Below are 20,193 nucleotides of genomic sequence, written 5' to 3' on the forward strand. Positions count from 1 at the left end.
GTTCTCTTAAGGTCTATGACATAAGAACACTCACCCTGTCTGCACTCAGAGATGATCCACATTGTTCAGATGAACAAATATATATGAACTATTTTTTCTATGCAGAAGCTATAGCTGCAACAGTGACAAGCAGGATTACACCCTAATACATGGTACAATATATTATACTCTTCAATGAGTATTTCAGATGCTGATATTTGTTGACTTATTGTTCTAAAACAGCTGTCACAGCACTTTTTATTATATGTATTGTGGCAGTAGCTTCGAACTGCAAGCCTTTTATACTACCATAGACTAATGTCACAGGATTCAAGCCCTGTCTGGAAGATCTTAATTCAAACTTAACATAAAACCCAGTGGACTAAAAGAAGAGCTACTGAGACTCAGACATTTGTTTACTCAACATTTTACAGTCTATGGCAGAACTAACAGAATTCTTTCAGCTGATTAAGTTCAAGTCAAATAGCTCAACTTCAGAAGAGCTTTCTATTAGTATGCCATTCAGCAGGCATACAAATTCTTTTGGTGCATTAAAACTACAAGTCAGGTGAAATAACCTTCTATCTCCATTAGAATCAGATGCAATCATGAAGTGAGTGTTACTAATTTTCTAAGCAAGTTGGAAGTGAAGAAACACTAATAAAGACAATGCAAACAGCTCTAGTAGTAAAGTTTCTTAAGGATATTCAAGCAGAAAATGGGAGGCAAATGTCATATTGGTGCAATGTGGTGAGCAAAACAGAAAGTATGAAGTACCAGAAAGGTACAAAGTCAGAAGTCAGGCAGATGACATGAGCAGAAGTGAGCAGCCCAGACCATAAGAAGCACATGAAAAATAAGTGAAACAGAGGAGAAAAACCTTGAGAAGAGAAACAAGTTAAGCCTTCTCACACATTCAGCTGAAGACTCACTCTATGGGTCCTGCTGCATGCTCATAATGACAACTGCTTCTCACACTGGAAACAAATATGGGGATTGTGCATCAAGACACACGTGTGTGGTGACACTCCACAGAGTTAGGAACAGTCAGTTACTGTATGATTTGACCAGAAGCACCTGCTAGAAGGTTCAACCTCACCTGTTTTTACATCAATGAGACCTCAGTTTTGCTGCTGGACAGCTAACTTCCTCAAAAGTCATTATTATTACTTCATTTTCTCATCTTCGAGGTAAAATAAAGCAACAATGTTGCTGAAGCATCACAATAAAATGAAGTTTGGCTTCCTACAGACTAGAACTAAATTTTTTCAAGCTCCTCTTGCCCAGAACTCCCTGTAGGTAACATCTTTTCTCATTGTTAAGGTCTTTTTTTGTCCCATAATTCCCTCCTCCTTTGTTTGAATATGAGGCAGAATATTCTATGACTCAACCTGAGCTTTGGCTGTCTTACAGGCCAAACAGCTACTGCCTTTCAAACTGCATATGGACTGAATTACTGTGGTAGGTTTGACTTTGGTGGCTGCCAGACACTCACACAGCTGCTCTATCACTGCCCCTCTTCAACAGGACAGGGGGCAAGAATAAGATGAAAAGTTCATGGGTTGAGATAAAAGACAGGATGATGACTTAATGACTCTACCATCAAGGGCAAAACAGTGTTTATTTGGGAAAAATTAATTTATTGCAAATTAAAAATAAAGTAGGATGATGGGAAACAATTTAAAAAAGAAAAACTTTCCCCACACCCTTCCTTGGCTCACCTTCACTCCTTTATTCATGACTCTTCTACCTCACCCGTTACCAGAGTGGTGCAGGGAGATTAGGAATGGGGTTGGGATCAGTCCATAATGCTTCATTTCTGTTGCTCCTTCCTCCTCACACTATTCCCATAGGATACAGCCCTTCAGGGACTGTTCCAACATGGGTCCTTCCTATGAGCTGCAATTCAACAGCTGCTCCAGCATGGGTCCTTTCCACAGAGTACAGTCCTTCAGAAATGGGATCAGTACAGGTCTTCCATGTTGCTACAAAAACTGCTTCCACAAAACCTGTTCCTGCTCTCCACTGGCTCTAACTTCCTCTAGGCACATGCACCTCCTCTGCTGTGGGGTCCTTCTTGGGCTTGCAGGTACATACCTGCTCCATCATGGTGTCCTCCATTGGCTTCAGGGGAATCTCTGCTCTGGCACCTGCAGCTCCTCCTCCCACTCTTTCCTTCTCTGACCCTGGTGTTTGCAGCGCTGTTTCTCTCACATTTTTCTCACTCCTTCTCACTGCTGCTGCACAGCATTTTTGACACTTTCTTAGATATGTTTTCCCTAAGGGAGTACCAGTATCCCTGATGGTATCAGCTGTGTGCTATTGAGGGTCCATTGGAGCATCTGGAACCAGCTGTGTCTGGCACAGGGCAGTCCCAGTCTCTTCTTGAAGAGGAAGAGACTCTCGAGAACTCTTAATCAACTCTTAAGAAGCTTCTCTGAACTGATGAATAGTTTCATAGAGAAGAAAAAAACTGCACAAATATTTATTTTAAAATCCAAAATTAGCACTACAGTAGGTTTGAAGTCACCAGTAATCACCATTCTCAGCCAAAGGTACAACAACTTATAAATTAAATAATTTACATATGGCAAGAAGTAAGCCTTATAGCACACAGGCCTAGCTTGCAGATGTCTTTCAAAAGCAGCTACATGTATTTTCAAGGGCTGAGCACTTACTATTTTGTAAATGTGTAATCTGGTAGAGCACACACCAGAATTTAAAATATATTATTTTAGAAACACCATGTCAGAACTGTCAGTTTTACAAACAGTTTTTTTTTTCATAAAAATAAACATCTATAGTTCAGTTTTTTAAACACCCAACATGTAATATAAATGCATGAGTTGTAACAATGTATTATATAATCATATGTGTAAGTGCCATACTACTTACCTATTGTTGATTTTTACATCACTAACAGTTTTGGAACAGACTAAAGGAATTAAAGGGTTTCTTCAGGGTCCAGTAAATTTGTGGAGTATGTAGCGAAATAATTTAACTGCACAGCAAAGTAATCGCAAACTTTGATTACTTTTTCCCCCAGCTATAATTTACAGTGTTTTGAAAAACCCAATAAACACTACTTAAGCTGAGTTAGTTGCCTATTTTACATGCAACAGAGATACAGATAATTTGTACAGACAGCCCAAATGCAAAACAAGTTTTGTGAGTGTTGTCAGGACATGAGAAATACAACTGCAACTAAAGAACCATGCAAACCTGAAGCAGTTACTCATACTCAAAGCCAGAAAAGCTCCTGAGGAAGGCCTTGCCTCTTTTCTATCACCACTACAGTGATACACTCCAAAGGACATCCACAAATATATGACATGGCTCCCACACTGTTGCAGATCAGATGCAAACATGATGTCTTTCTCAGAATGACATACAGTTTTAGTTAAGAGGTCATTCTGGCACCTACTGAGAAGGCAGACTATGTAGGCAGCTTCTGTATAGGCATACAAGAAAAGAGTGACCTTATATGTCAGCTAGTAGAAGTGAGTGAAAGTTCTTCTGTTGTGTTTCCATAATCCAGACCCATCAACCAGAAGAGAGTCATTCTCCTGCCACAAATCAACTGCTCTCTGAAATTTCCTACTGGAATTAGCTATTCAAAGACCTAGTTTTATGTCCTCCATTCTTCATTTTCTCCTGGCTCCACAAATCACTGAGAATACTCTCTTCTTTTGTATTCAAAAAAGTAGCAGCATCTCTTCCCTTAAGCCACCCCAGTTTTGCTAATACTGGGATGCTTGGGTTTCCCTGCTGCAAGTTCACAGCACCACATTGTACATCAGGAATCTTCCAGCATTTTGTCAACTGATTTCTGTGCATTTTGTCAACATGTTATAAATGCTACTGCAACCAGTTCCAAAAAACAAGGTAGGTTTTTTTAGGTAACTGATACTTCGCATGAAAAAGCCCCTCCCTCTCATGTGGTTTTAAGAGTTTGCACAGATTTTTGTTCTGATAATATAATTAAACTTGTATATCATAAAAATGTTTTAAAATATTTCTGTAATAATTTGCAGCACTTACTACATGAGTGACTTTCAAAGTATCACCATCAAATCTACACAAACTTGCATTATCTTCAAGAAAAGCATCACATTCTTCTAACTCTTGAGCATTACACGGTGGTTTTTCTTTCTCGGGGTTTGGATTCTGAAATAAAAAGACAATTAATTACACTAAAAATCTGAGCTAGTGTGTGTGTGTGTGTATATATACACACACACAACCCTTTTTATAATAACGTTCAATAGAACAGAAAGAATTATTTACATATCCTTCCATACTTAAAGATCAGCCTATTATATACTTATTCAAAATTAAGAGAACAATTTCTGTTGGGTATGAGAGCATGACTGGTAGGTACAACTGAATCAATTGCAGTTTAAGGAAAAGTACATAAGCTACTAAAGCATAGACAAAACATTCCCTTCTGCAAATAGCAGAAACATACAATACTGAAAACCTACACAGATTTAATAAATTTTAATTTATTAATGTAAATTAGTGTAAATTTTAGAGTGCTGTTGGAAATTATATTTTACAAATGGACTAATTAATTTTGTAAATAGCTCAAAAAATATAGCTTTGCTAATAATTATTTAAAATGAATAATGGTGTTAAGCATATTTGTCTTTGCACTCAAGAAAAAAAGCGCACGTATTTTTTCATACGCAAGGAAATGAAATACAAAGGAAAACCTGTCACTTTTCTACCTTGCTCTTGAATTAGTTGTTACACTATGGCATACAGAAAGAGTTTCCCTCTGCTAATGACACCTTCCTCAGATAGTTTGCAAAACAACCCAGCTATGTTACCTTTGTGATACGTTTAAAGAACTAATTTTAACATATTAACCGAAAGGGAGATTTAACATTATCTGTTATTTTACAGAAGGCAAAACCATGCACTTATTAAGTATGATTTCATGTTGCATCTTCCACAAAACCAGATACTGCCCTGACAACTACTACAAGCTGCAAGCTGAGGTCGTACAGAATGTGTAGGGAAGGATTAGACATGGAAACTGACTCAAAAGTGATGGAGATCAGCAAAAATTTTTTTTAATTGCTAAGACAATTTAAGGTCACAGAAAACAAACATGAAGAGTTAACAAAGTAACATCCTTAAATAACAGACCAAGAAAATTGTCCTATACTGCAGGCTAGCAGGCATGACTTGAAACAGGGTACCTCTGTCTTTAGAGATTAAGGCTTTGGGGTTCAGCTCTCCTCTCAAGCATTCTTAAGAGGTGGCCTCTGATTTACTGTTTCATTGGGTGACTTTTAAAAACCTTGCAGATACAAATCATTGATGTAAGCAATTTAGATGACAAAAAAAGTCATCAAATTTCTTTTATAGCTCTTACTGAGCTTAAAAGTGAAGTTCCAAATAAACCTATGGTCAAAATATGAACAACATCTTGCCTACAAATAGTGAGGAAGAGTAAACAGAAATCAATTTAGAGCAGTAAAAAGAATTAATAACCAAGTTCTTCACCCTTACTTCACCCTTACTTATTACTTTGGGTAATAACCCAAAACTATTATATCAGGACCATATCAGGGACCATAAGACCATCTTATACTTCACAAGTATAAGATGAGATGCCATTTTCTATTTTAATATAAAGCAGAACTATCTGGAAAACAGCAGTTAAAAATTACATATTATTTGCTTTAAGTAGACTCCCTTTATAACGATACTGCCAGAAAGTTCATGAATTATGCTTATGTTTTCTTAAATTTTCCTTTTAAAAATGTCATTTACACTCACAGTAAACCTAGGAAGACTCTATAAAAATGCTGCTAACCTATTAATAAACAAGAAACAGACAGCTTTAAAAATTACTTCAATCAGCTGCTTTAAAACAAACTGTCACATTGTGAGTGATGGGAACAAAATTTATTTCCAATGATAAATCAGACTTCTGTTTTGGTGTACCAATGCTATCATGCAAGCTAAATTCAGTCCCCCAGTGAAAACACTGCTACTGCTCAAAGGATATTCACAAGTCGAGTGCTATTAGTTTGTTAACAGTTCCAGTTACAAATGACTGTAGAGTTAGGGTTCTGAACACTAAATTAACTGATGAGCTATGTCAATGAAATGCAAATTGTTTCATTTTCACCTCCTTACCAGTACTTCAGAGGTAAGATGCATCAGGCTTTCAGCTATTTCAGAGCTTTGGGAAGGGTCCATAATGAATTCCCCTCTTGTGTCTCCAATTATGAGCTCTGGCCACCGGGGTCCCTCATTTTTCTTAATTAGAGAGATTTCCAAACTAAAATGCAAATAGAAGCCAAAGAATACTACATGAAAACACTGCATCCATTTCTCAGCTTAGTCAAAAAAGTTCTATATGTAGATTTGAGCACTTCTGTTCTCCAAACTGAATTAATAATGAAAATCACATCACAGAAACCATTAGCATTCAATTTATAAAGTAAACTATTCTAACAGAGAACATTCTAAAGACCAGATCAAAGAGAAGTGATTTGCAAAAGCCCAATAGCAAAGAGAATATCTTCATTTAAGTGTACTTCAATTTCAAAGTAACCTGAGTTTCCTCTGGAGCAGTCTTATTAAGACATTTTAAATACTGTAGGAGATCACCTATAAAGAGATCTATTCAAAGAGTGACAGAATTTTACTACAAAAGTTTATTTGAAACCTAGAAAGTCCTTCATAGGGCTAACTTATGTGCAGACTACTTTTATATACTATTTAGGGAAAAAACATTCTGATTTTATTGAACTCATAAATACTGCAACACTTAATTATCTACACTGTGTATCTAAAAGAAGAGATTTGGTGTTGTTTGTAACATGGTTAAAAAAACCAACAACCACACACACAAAAAAAAAAGCCTCAAACAACCAAGGACAACAAAAATCACAAAACAAACTTTAGATTATCTGTTATAACCATTAGGAATAAGTTCCTAAATAAACAGAAAATAAGGGACTTAGCCCAATGCACCAGCATAGCAACTCCATTCAGTTACTCTGTTAGACCGACACAGGGGTATTATGATAAATTGATAGATTTATTACATTCACTTTTTCAATACACTTGGAGTCAACAATGACAATCTTTCACCTGAAAGAACAGGAAAACCTTTTAGGCTATCAACTAACTTAAAATGCATCATAGTAATAACTATTTGGTGAACTCCGAATTAGTTTCTGAAGCAATTACATTGGTATTAAAAAGAGCATACATTTAAAGAAGATACTTGGAGCAAGCTTCAGATTTTTAATAAACAGATTCGAAGCAATACTGCAGTACAAACATTAAGAACCAAGAGCAACTTATTACATTGAAATGGGTAATTACTATTTCCCATTAAAATAGAAGCCAGAGATTCATGCAATATTGCTCATTTGATTAATAAAAAAAGCTGCTCAACCAAATTATTTTTCATTATGATATCTAATAACCAATGACTGAAGGGTCACATTTTCCTATTTAGTATACATATATTCTATATACAAATATTAGCCCCTCTATTTAGCTGGTTTTTTTCAGTAGGAAAACTAAAAGCCATACACAACACCTTTTATTCTCTCTAATTATCCACGTGCAGCTTTCATGGTCCACAGATGCATAGAGTTTTCCTTCCATCAAAGGAGGCTGGTCTTTCAGTGTAACACACATTTTATCAGGGGAAAAGCACACTTTTATGTCATCCTTAGTGATGCCTTCGGGAACCTGAACTGTTATTGTCACATCATCTTCAGTCTGCTGCCAGCAATAGAGAGGGTCTACAATTGGAAACAGACAGAAAAATCCAGACTAAATTACCAATGCTGTCCTGGAATCCAGAGTGTGAAAGGCTGGGAGATAAGGAATAGAAGTTTGTGGAAAAGTGGAAACTAACTTTTACTGTGAACAATTTACATAATTACTGATAACAAAATGGAGAAACAGTTTTTTAGCTATCAAGTTCATTTGCGTCCCTTGCCTAGAGAGCAATTTATATTCATGTCCACAGACATTAACAATTAGTATAATACAGCATTACAAAAATGGTAGCGAAATGTACTTAATACATGGAAAAAATAATCATTAATAATTTGTTTGAAGGGACATCAGGTGCAGCAGTACTAAAAAGCTACTGCGTGCTCAGTAGTGTATGACATTCATAGCTGTGAACAATTTTTTCTTACATATTTTGCCAGAAACTACACTGACTACTCAACAGAAATTATTTTAGATGACCAAGTAGCCTTCATCTGTCTCAGCTGATGGAGATGAAATAAAATTGCCTATTCAGAGGTTGTGATTAACTTTTGATCCTGGTTCTCAAATCTGCCATGACGTCCATCTTGACTGTTAAATTGCTTCAAGACCTGGCCTTTTAAGATAAAAGTTTATACAAAAGGAAGGCTATGAGAGCATGACTGGGCAGTGCACAGATGGTGACAGAAAACACAGAGGCATGAATTTTCAGAAAAGTAATCTTGTACATGCTACCTTCCTATTTAGAGAAAAAGTAAAGTACATGTAGACGCTTTGGAAGCTCTCAAGTTGTCACAACACAAGGTTCTGTAAGCTTCATGTCTTTAACTGTGACTCTGGAAGGACTCAACATCATTGCCTGTTACTATGAGTTTACTACTGCAATGGATCAGTCACTGGTGCTACAAATATACTTCCCAGCAACTATTAATATCTGAGATATGAGTCTTCAAAATCCTAAATTTTGACACAGACTGTATCTGATATGAGAAGCCTTAATTTATGAGAAAACTAAATTACACCAAAAAGTAAGCTAGACTTCCCCTGTCTTCAATATAGCCTTCTTATAATGTCAAAAACATGCAGATGAGACTATGAAAGAGCAAACTAAACCCCAAAATACAGCTGTACAATATAACCACCTTAATATTTCTCTACTGTTGTAAACTCCTATAAAAATCAGAGTTCTATTGCTACCATACCTTGTTTTATTATCTATTATGTCTGCAATTTCATCTAACCATGAAATTAAAATTACAGACGATATTAGGTGTAGCAAATGACAAATTCTGTCTTAAGGACATCTGAAACTTCACTCTAAACTGGGAGTTCATATTTCAGTACTTTCTCTACCATTAGATTTCTGTGCCATAGTAAGTTTTCTAAAGATATTCCTGCAAACAGCATACCAGATTTCCAGGGTTTGACAACACTGTATGTGCACATACATGCATGAACTGAGCTATGCTAAGAGCCACACAGTGCTCTTTACTATGTTTCTTCAATCACACCTAGCACACAAGTTGAGAAGCTCTTAAATCCTTAAAACTTTGTACTAGCTAATTCAGCTGACAGCTGCATAGACACTGCATTATGGTGCTCAGGATTACAGAACTTCTGTGTCTCATGATTTATAGAAAGCAGTTTTGGTTGGATAAAACCTTTAAGATCAAGTTCAACTGTTAACCTAGCACTGCCAAGTCCACCATTAAACCTGTTCCTAGGGAAAACATCTGGTGACTCAGCCACTTCTTAGGCAGCCTGTTCCAGTGCCTAACACCTTTTCAATTAAGACATTTTTGCTACTATCCAATCTAAACCTGCCCTGACGCAACTTGAGGCCATTTCTTCTTGTTGCCTTTACATACTTAATTTTGTTTTGATATGAAGAAAAAAAAGCATAGATGTCTTTTGTTGAAGTTGGCTATTTTTGCTGAACTGATTTCCCACTAAAGACAAACTTTTACAGGATCCTCATTCTTTAAAAAGAAAAAAATTGTTTGATTTGGGGGTTTTTTGGGGTTTGTTGATTTGTTTGTGTTGGGGTTTTTTTCTGTTTGGTTTTGTTGATTTAGAAAGGCAGGAGTAAATTACTTATCAGAGAACTTTCTGAGAAGTAGGTACTTGGGAAATTCAATGGGTGCTACACCAACTTCTCTGATCTAGGAAGACTGGCTTCTTGAGTCTTTCAGTCAGATGCCTAAATTTAGGTGCTACCTGAGATATCCAACTCCTACCAAATACTTAGTATAGTGCCATTTGCAAAACATCTTTTTCCTTAGGAGAAGAAAATTCTTCAAGTGTGTCTTTTTGAAAAAAAGTTTCTGACAGAGGTTTATGGACAATACAACTTCCTATGGTGAATACAAACAAAAAGAAAGCCAATTTGTTCTTAAAAAAATGCAGAAGATAGCTATTAAAGAATTTATTGTTAAGAGTTTCCAAACAGATGGTAAACTGACAAGCTATTTTTTCAATCAAAAGAGACATCAGCATATGATAACTTGCCAGATAAGTCTTACCTTTCTTCTCATCTGATGCTTTTGCATCATCATTCTCATCATCATTTTCTTCTAATTTGTCATCTTCATCTTTCACAAATTTGAACGGTTTGTAGGAAACAATCATTAGACCATCCCCACTCGGCTCTATTGCTGCATAGTGGGGGACTGATCTGCCTTGTAAAACTCTTCTTTTAAAAATTTCATATCTGTGATTGCCTATAAAAAAAAAAAGTCCTTTAGTGGTAATATTTTTCTAGAAGACATTATTATGTAAGAGTATCAACACACTTAAAAATACTAAACAATTCTGGAAGCTAAACCAGAGTGCCATACTTTGAAAAGAAATTTCTATTCTGTTTCCCAATTATTTTTTGTGTTCTTTGGTAATAGAAGACTGGTAGATGTGATATCAGACAAGGCAGATACTTTCACAGTTGTTCGTGTGAAGAGGCATCACTATGTTTTAAGGCTTTGCTTTGATGAAGCATAGATACAGTCTGAATTAATTAATTGCACACACAAGCAGAGTTTCATGTAAAGGCAAGTGAAGCAACAGCCCAGTGATGAAAGAAGATTAGTACTGCAATTCCTCAAAACAGGTTTTGTTATTGAGATTGTTGGAGTGAGTCCAGAGGAGAGCCACAAAGATCATCAGAGAGCTGTAACACTTTTCCTGTGAAGAAAGGCTGAATGCTGGGGTTGTTCGGACTGAGGAAGAGAAGGCTCTGAGGAGACCTCATCGTGGCCTTCCAGTACCTGAAAGGGCCTACAGGAAAGCTGTGGAGGGACTTTTTACAGGGTCATGTAGTGACAGGACAAGAGGTAGTGGCTTTAACTGGAAGAGGGTAGATATAGGTTACACACTTGGAAGACAATCCTTCCTGTGAAGGGTAGTGAGACTCTGGCCCAGATTGCCCAGGGAAACTGTGGCTGCCCTCCTCCTGAGAAGTGTTCAAGGCCAGGCTGGATGGGGATTTCAACAGCCTGGTCTAATGGGAGATGTCCCTGCTCATGGCAGTGGGATTGGAACTGGATGATCTTTAAGGTCCCTTACAACTCAAACCATCCTATGATTCTGTGACTTGTTCATACACCATTCTGATATGTGCAGTATTCTTTAAAAGAAATAAAAACTTATTTCTGTCTTCATAATTAAAGTTTGCTTTGAATTCTGTTATTTCTATCTCTGTTGACTGTAATTAGGAAAACTTTGTTCTTTGGAAACGGTAGAGAACTGGCAGGATTTTTGAAGGATTTTTATGTAAAAAGTTTTGTCCCACGAATATTTTTTTAAGTTAATAAAAAGCCTATATAAAAGAATTTATGAAAATATACATTACAAATTATAACAAAAAAATTTTTTAGTGCTTTTTTTAAGCAATGTTCTTCAATACTACTCAATTTTTCTTACAACCCATAACATTCAGAGGTTTCTTTCTCCTGTTGAGCTGGCCAGAAAAGCAAAAAGAAATCTCATATAGGTTTCTGACTCTCTTAGAAATATTTCCACACCCAAGGTTCCAAAAGCAGACAACATGAAGGAAGCCACTTAGGACAATAAAACAGGTGCCAGTGCTGCAAGGCATGTCCTATGAGGTGTGCACCTAAGGACTTTGAGATTGTCTTTTTGTCCTTTCTTGCTTGGAGAAAAGGATGCTGAGGGACAACCTCATGGCTCTTCAGCTTCCTGAGGGAAGTGAGGAAGGAGGTCCTGACCTCTTCTCCCTGGTGTCCAGTAACAGTACCCATGGGAACAATTGAAAGCTTCGCCAGAGGAGGAGTTGAGGCAGGAAGATTTTGTTTACCAAGGGAGTGGTCAAAAACTGAAGCAGGCTTTTTAGAAAGGGCAATGCCCAAAGCCTGTCAATGTTTAAGAGGTATTTAAGCAACGCCCTTATGAACATGCTTGAACTCTTGGTCAGTCCTGAACTGGTCAGGCCATTCAACTTGATGGTCATTGCAGGCTCCCTTCAACTGAAATATTCCTTTCCATTCTCCTATCTATAGGATTTACGGATATGCAGGAGGCAATATATGTAGAAGACTAAGGAACATTTGGATAATAACACTGCAGTACGCAATCAACTGCTTTAGTTTAAGTAGTTAAATGACCTTGTTTCTAATAGTATAAAAATTACAATTTTTTAAAAATAATGAACAAGACCATATTATACTCTTCCCCAAAAGGTAAATTAATTTAATCCATACATCTTTAAATCAGGCACTGAAGCACAGCGTGTTGTATCCTTTATGGAAATCATGATATTAAGTGTATGCATATATGGTTATTTTTAAGATATAAATTACCCTTGCCAAACCTTATTAGGATAATATGTTAATTAGTAGCTATTAATACGCTAATGATTTCAATGAGTTAGACTAAAATTAACTGAATCATTTAATAGTCATTTATTGTAGAAAAAAACCTAGAATATAGAGTATTTACTGTTTATGCTACAAGTCTTATATTTAATTTATACCAATTCCAATCCCACAACACTGTTAATGGAAGCTAAAAAAAAACACAACAAAAGCCCCAGAATATAATAAAAAAAACACCATATGCAGCTGTACATTTTTAGAAGTACAACAGACGTTAGTTAGAAATAACTCTGTACAACCCTGATTTTGCAAGATCAAGCTAAACAGGAATTCCATTTCATAACATCACAAAGTAAAGTGCTATCTTGTTTTCTCATTACCTTACCCACACATGTATTAACCTTTACTTCTTCCTGTGTAATCTTTTCTGTCTTCCAAATGTGTGTAAGAATTTAAGTCTACAAGCAAAAGCCTGATCTTGAAATCTAAGAAAAAATTACCTATGTAAAATCCAAGCTGAAGTTTTGAGGAAAGGAACCTGAGGAATAATCAACTTCTAAGACAAAAATAAAAGCATTTTTTTGGAAAAAAAAAATTCCTCACCAGTAATGTAAGTGTAAAGCACTTACCCTCTTTGCTTATTTCTGCAATTGTAACCCATTCCAAGGTAGTATGAAATCCACTTCCTTTTGTATCCAATTCATCTTTTTCTACCCTAAGCAGTAGCACAGCTACTGAATGCGCATTGGATTTTACAAGTGAAACACTGTGTACTACAATAAATGGACTTCCTAATTCTTCATTAAACACAATCTAGAAGACAAAATTGTAGTAAAAAAAAAATCAAAGAGTTAAACCTGTAAGTCTTGTTCTTTCTCAGAAAGACATTCATTGAATGTAGAACCAGTTAAAGCTTGTTTCCCACAAAACTCTGTCAATATGAAGCCATGAGTGCTGTATTTCTAGTTCCTCTTTTCTGGGCTATCAAGCCACTGTTCTGAAATGCTTTTAATTATTATTGTTTATATTATAAAATCATTATAAGAAGCCCTTAAGTACAGCACAAAGATCCACAAAACTGTGCAAATTAGGTCTGTTTACTACTACAGTAAGTAGGTGTACAGCAACTGAGGAAAATAATACGATCCATAAACACAGATCTACTGGGGGAAAGAAGATAAAAACAGAAGAAAAAAAGAAAAGACAAAACCTAAAGAAGAATAAAAAAAAATTAATACAAACAGCAGAGAAGAAATGGACATTCCTTATTTTCTAGAATACATGAAAACAAAAGAATAAATGACAAGGAATTCATTGTACAGTGGCTGAATGAGTACAATCCAGCCATTGGCACTGAAACCTGATAGGGGTTGAGGACTTACGGGGCTGGGATGTAAACCACTGAGTGCTCTAGATACTCAAAAAGTGAACCTAAATGCTTCCAGAACCTCAACATATACATGTTTCTGTTATATTGACAACTCCAATGTAACTTATATATCAGCATTCTCACACTGAACAGAATGAAGAAATAAACAAACCAAAACAAAACAGTTGGTATTTATTACCAACCACCTAAAGAACAGGATGACCAATTTGCTAGTTATTGGACTCTAAAAAAACGCATGGGAGGGGGCTAATCCATCTTGCTAATCCATCCTTCAGGACAGGTATTTGAGGTTCCTGTCAATACTATAACTTCCTTGATTGCTTTATAAACTGGCTGCTGGACACTTCTACACCTATAAGAAATGCAGGAATAAGAATGATTTGGTAAATGTACACTTCTTAAATAAGTTATTTCAAGCCTTACCTCCCACTTTTCAGATACACTGCTTCCACGCTTGCCTGATTTAATTAAATACAGTCTTCCTGTACCATCAGAGAGAGTAACCCATGTGGAAGATGAGAAGTGCATTGAGGCACAAAGGCGATTATCATAAGCTGTCAAGTCTGTAGGTAGCCTGAAAACTTCTCTTGGTTTTTGTAGAGCCGTGTCCTAAAAGCAAACAGTCAAGACTTTATGAAGTATTTATCAATTTCAGTAAGTATTAAAGATAAATTAAGAATTAAAAATTTCAGTAGCAATTCACTGGGTTTTTTCTGCAGTTGAGCATATTTGGAGAGAAGTGGGTAGCAAGCATCATTTCCACACATGTACAAAAGGTGGTGGAATTTCACCAATCAGTTGGTTTCTACACAAGTGTTCTATAATTTACATTAGAGAAAAGACTTTTAGCTTCTTTTCCACTAGGATTTCAATATAATTAATCACTTACTTTAAATAATTTTAGACCTAGCAAAAAAGAGGAGACTTTAATAGAGATAAAAGGCATTTAATTGGACTCAAAACTAATTCATAAAAATTTTAGCCTATTCTCTTGGACAACTGGCATATTTAAGATATTACATCATTTCTCAGCTTTCCTAGAGTGGTAATTTTATTCAGTAACTTAAAGAAGTAATAACTATGATTAGCTAGTACAGAAAAGCTTTGCAAATAACTTTTCCATTACATTATGATTATACTTTGCATCAGGATGAATTTGTTTAGCATACTCTATCATTGGCACACTCCAATCTTATTTTTTAAGACAAACTACTAGCAAGGGTAGTTTTTGAGCATGAATAAACAAAAATATGATAGTGAACTAAGTGTACAGATGTTATAATTTTCCAGTGAAAAAAAGACATCTGGATTTTAAAAGATTATACATATCATTAAATTTTAAAAGCCAGTATTTCCAGCTGTATAAACTTTACACATTCAGTCTGATCAAGTAACAGCAAAATGAATGTTAAATTACCAATTTTGTTTTTATTTCTAGCAATTGTTCTCAGAAGTCCTGCTTTAGTTCTGTGTTGGCTTCTTCATTTGCTGCTAATTCTAAGAGAAGAAAGTGTTTTTGTGCTGTAAATTGGATTTCCAACTGTTGTCATTAAGAACAAAGGCATGCCTCCCAGGGTATCTTGTAGGAATTAATCTTTATCTTGAGCCTTCACTCTCACACACAGCCCCTTCTTTGCTGTATATGGTTTTGTAACTCTTTATTTATTGTGCATTTATTTGGCTTGCAGATTTCCAGTAACTCCCTTGCAGGTTTAGGATTACAATTTACCTACTTTTTATGAGCTGAAGTAATCTCTGAATATCTAAGAGTGTAGTTTGGAAAACTAAAAACCCAAAACAAAAAACAAAACCCATCAAACAAACAAACAAACCATGTGAAAAACAGACAAACAAAAAACAAACAACAAAAAAACCCCTGTGACTCCACACTGTTCAACCTGTGTGATGGGACTGAAAGCATCCCCATCACATTTGCTGATGACATTGACCTGCTTATGGGGAAGACTGAAGACATTTAAGTCTTGTCTCCCTGGAAAAAAATGCAGGGAGGACTTCCTCACAGTATTCCAGTACTAAAAGGGCAGCTTCAAAGAGGACAGAGGCTCTGTCTTCACAACAAATCAAGGGGCATTAGGTAGAAGTTGCATTAGGACAGGTTTTATCTTCAAGGGAACTTTTTTACAGTAAGAACCATCAAGTACTGGAACAGCTTCCCCAGGGACATGGCAAAGACCCCACCACTGGAGGTTTTGAAGATGGAACTGAACCACATGACCTTTTGAGGTCTTTTCCAACCTGGGCTTTTCTATGATTCTAAAACAGACAGTGGACACTAACAATATATTTCAAATAAATAAATAAATAGTTAGTTATTCACCACGTTGCCCCTTATATTGATCCATACACTTCAGGATTTGACCTGAGGTCTCCAAAATGGTCCTCCAGTAATAACAACAAAAAAAACCAGTTCCCATTGTTTCTGTTCTGTATCTTAATTAACATTTCTTATGAAGTTATGGTCCTTTTCCCTCATCTCACAATTATATATATATATAAAATAAATAAAACAACATTAAATACAACAGGTTTCATAGATTTTTTGCAAGCTAGTGTACCTATATATATATTTGAACAAATAACTAGTCATCTCTGGATAAAGAGGCATCTGACTGGCCTTTTCAGATATATTTTTCCCTTTTTAAATCAAATCTATATTATAACCAACAACAAATAGATTATGCTGAGAATATAACTAATAGCTATAGAGCCAATTAAATTATTTTTGTTCTATTTAACTAGGCTCATTTCCAGACAGTCAATTTACAGTTGTTTTACAAAATCCACAACTCAGAAAATTCTTCCTAACAGTAAATTTTTCCCTTGTTACTAAAAATCAGCATTATTGTTACTAAAATGAAAATATATTGAAGTATTAATGTATTTTTTAACATAGAAAAGCAAAATTTGAAAGGAAAACATTGCAGGGACAATTCTGAACTTATCTTCAAGTATGTGAAAAAAGCACAAAAGAATAAGAATATATTTTTGTACTGAAAACATGGGGGGGAAACAAATATTTATCTATTTCTCTCTCTTACTCTAGTAAAGGTAAGCACAAGAGTAAGTAATGAGAAAGTATCAGCTTAAAATGGTATCTCATGAAGGCCTTGAAATTTCAGCCACAAATTACTATAACATTTTATAAGAATCTCCTGTCCTTCTATTTCCACTCAAGCTGATGGATAGCTTGTGGGGGTGAAAGGGGGGAAGGAGTCATCTCTATACATACTTAATTCTAGTAGAAGAAACTCATTCATTCTGATCTATGAAAGAAGGCAGCCAAATGTACACATAGAAAGCACCCAAGTTCTCTGCACTTGTGCATGTGTATTTGACACAGAAAGAGCATATTATTTATGCATAAAAAGCATGGCATGGCCTCATTTGTTGACAATCCTATAGTTGAGGGGGATTTCAAATTCTTCATATGTTCCAGATGTTATTAAATTCAGATATTAAATTAAATCATGTTCAAAGGTAAGCAAGAGAACTGAATTTCAGTAAGTACCATCTTAATAAGCAACAGCAAAGACCAGATGACAAATAGATATCCTGCTTGCCTTTTGGGCCTACTTGAATTCATATTAGGTATTCCTGTATACTACTAAAAGGCACCAGTGCTTTTATGAAACTTGCAATTGAAATTATGTAAATTTGATTTTTAATTATTGAAAGCTCAGGGTTACTTTGTAGCTTTGGTCTCATCATTACACCTCTTGAACTATTCTACTGCATTATACCAGGGAAAGGAAAGGAGAATGAAAGAATTCCAGGGAAAAAAGAAAAACCAAAAAAAACAAACAAATCAAAACCAACCCATGACCCAAGCAAAAGAAACAAAAATCAAACAAATACTAGATGCAGAGTTTTGGTTTCCTCAACTTTTAGCTAATGTTGAGGCACCACTGAAAAGCAGTATTTTCTAGAATGGAGGTGTCCATAGAAACTAGCAATGATTTCTGCCTAGGGAAAGAAAAAAACAAAATCCCTTGCATCCTAGCATGGAAAGAAGCAGCATCAGCTCTGTTAGCAGTGATTTACATTATGTAACACTAAAGAATACCACACTTCTGTCAGCCTTAAAATTAGTCTTAATGTAAGGTTCAAATAGTTTTCGATGGAATGTTAAAAAAATAATTAAAAAAATAAGTCAACTGTCAACAATTTCATCTTCTAAAGTTTACATGAGATTTATCAACACTGAGCAGGAATGTTAAGCCTCAATATATCTCCTGGAAAAAGTTAAAAATAATCTCTACAATCTTCAGTGCACATTACAAAGCCTCCCTCTCAACAGGCAAGAAATGAAATGCTCTTCCTATTCACAACCTTCCTGTTCACTAATTTAACTCCAGGCATTAGAACAGCTTCTAATATGTTCAGCAATCAAAATGATGGACTTAAAGCTGAAACAAAACCTGCCCTCAAAACCCTTCTGTACCAGATTTGTTTTGAATATTTCTCTGTTCAATAACTGGTTAACAGGGACTAAATAGTAACTCCCAAATGCAGAAGTAGGAGGGAATGCTGAGATATTATGTATTATGCTACCAAGAACTTGCTAAAGCAACTATAATCATTTTAACAGTCAGTTTTACTCACTGTAATTATGTTTAAATCACAGAAACACAGTTTCTTTAAAACAAACTAGATGCAGTCTCTTGTCAGACCCAGTTCTTCATCTCCCTTCACTTCTCTATGAAAATTTTTTCATTTGTTTAACCATTTTTCACTTCCATGTCTCTCTCTTTTCCACTGGCCTTTAATTCTAGCTCTGCCCATTTATGTACTTCTTGACAGCATACTCTGCTTCCTTTGGGCCTGCCTTCACTCTTACAACAGCTCCTTTGTTGAGAGGAGGATTTGACCTTTCAGCAGCTGCCCTGTCCTGCCCTACCTCCCTGTGACACTAACCATGATTTTGAGCCTTCCAGGCAGTCCAGATTTCAAATTTGTACAGAAATTCTGAGCAAGGTATTATCTATCCTTTTTTCAAGATGACATCTTTTTTTGCAACTTAAGTTGCAGGAGTAATTAGTGATTTATGAGTAACACACTGTGCTGTATTACAATCAAAGCTGTAACCACAATAGAAAGCAGAACTAACTATATGTTAAAAAGCCTGTGTGGTCTTTCACTTTGGATTTAGAATAAGTATGTTAACCTGTTCCATCTTCTGCTTTAAAGACTAATGTTAATTTGAATTGTGCCCATTGCTAACTTGTAAGCTACACTTGGTTGAAGACAGTATCATCTGTAAAGCCCACATTTGGCTTATATATGGCCAGGCACATTTGTAAAGAGACACCTTGTTGGTGTTTCTAAATACACATTCCTTTTCATACATATGCAAACATGTTTCCTTTGCAGAGCAGCACTGCACTGTGCATTAGGACACAAGATGGAAGCTATTTCATGGTCCTGTGAAACTGAAGCCTGGAACAACATATTAACTAAGTGCCATTTTCTCGCAGATTCCAACAGATTCACCAGTCCTACAGAAGAATATTTATTATTTCAATTTACTGCAAATATAAATGCAAATTACTGCCTGTTGTAAAATCCCTTATCTAGTTTATCTGCTAAGGAAGCAATTCACACACTTTTGTGCCCTCCTAATACAAGAATGTTTTGGGTGTCTCTGATGTGCTGGCAGTGGGGGTGTCTGTGAGGAGAGGCCAGGGCTGCCCAGTGCTGCACACAGCCCCTTCCACCTGGCTCCAACGGAGAGCTAAGCCCTTCAGAGAAGATGGCTGTGTGGAGCAGAGGTCAGTCTGGAGACTCTGAAGAACACAACAGTGAAGCAGGTTGTCCCCTTACATCCTGTGGAGGATGACAGTGAGGCAGAAAACCACACTGCAGCCCATGGAAAGCCCATGCCATAGAGAGCTCCTGGTAGGAGCTCCAAGTAACTGGTTTTCATCATCTATGCCAGTTTTAAGTGGTAATAAATTAAATCTATTTTCCCAAAGCCAAATCTGTTTCACACATGATGGTAATTGGTAAGTGACCTTCCTGGTTTTATCTCAATCCACAATCTTTTCTGTCTTATTTTCTCCCTGTCCTGAGGAAGAGGTGGAGTGAGAGAGGGTCTGGGTGGTTGTCTGGCAGCCAGTAAAGGTGAGACAACCACAAGGAAAAAAAAATGAAACAAACTCTCCCCCCTCCTCCCCTCCCAAAAATAGAGTGTGAAAAATAAGGGTTTAAAATTGCAGTTTA

General features: G+C 36.1%; 1 protein-coding gene across 1 annotated transcript in view; it reads right to left on the minus strand.

The window, feature by feature from the left end:
- The window catches only part of NUDCD1 (NudC domain containing 1), a 36,460-nt gene that overhangs the window by 7,292 nt on the left and 8,975 nt on the right, over nucleotides 1-20,193 (minus strand). Inside the window, exons 3-8 of the mRNA XM_030445939.1 lie at nucleotides 14,377-14,562; nucleotides 13,193-13,376; nucleotides 10,260-10,457; nucleotides 7,553-7,760; nucleotides 6,133-6,277; nucleotides 4,021-4,146 (exon numbers count right to left, since the gene is read on the minus strand). Of these exons, the coding sequence (XP_030301799.1) occupies nucleotides 4,021-4,146; nucleotides 6,133-6,277; nucleotides 7,553-7,760; nucleotides 10,260-10,457; nucleotides 13,193-13,376; nucleotides 14,377-14,562 (1,047 nt within the window). The remainder of the gene's footprint in view (nucleotides 1-4,020; nucleotides 4,147-6,132; nucleotides 6,278-7,552; nucleotides 7,761-10,259; nucleotides 10,458-13,192; nucleotides 13,377-14,376; nucleotides 14,563-20,193) is intronic.

The sequence above is a fragment of the Calypte anna genome, chromosome 2, assembly GCF_003957555.1.
Source record: "Calypte anna isolate BGI_N300 chromosome 2, bCalAnn1_v1.p, whole genome shotgun sequence".
Classification (NCBI taxonomy): Eukaryota; Metazoa; Chordata; class Aves; order Apodiformes; family Trochilidae; genus Calypte; species Calypte anna.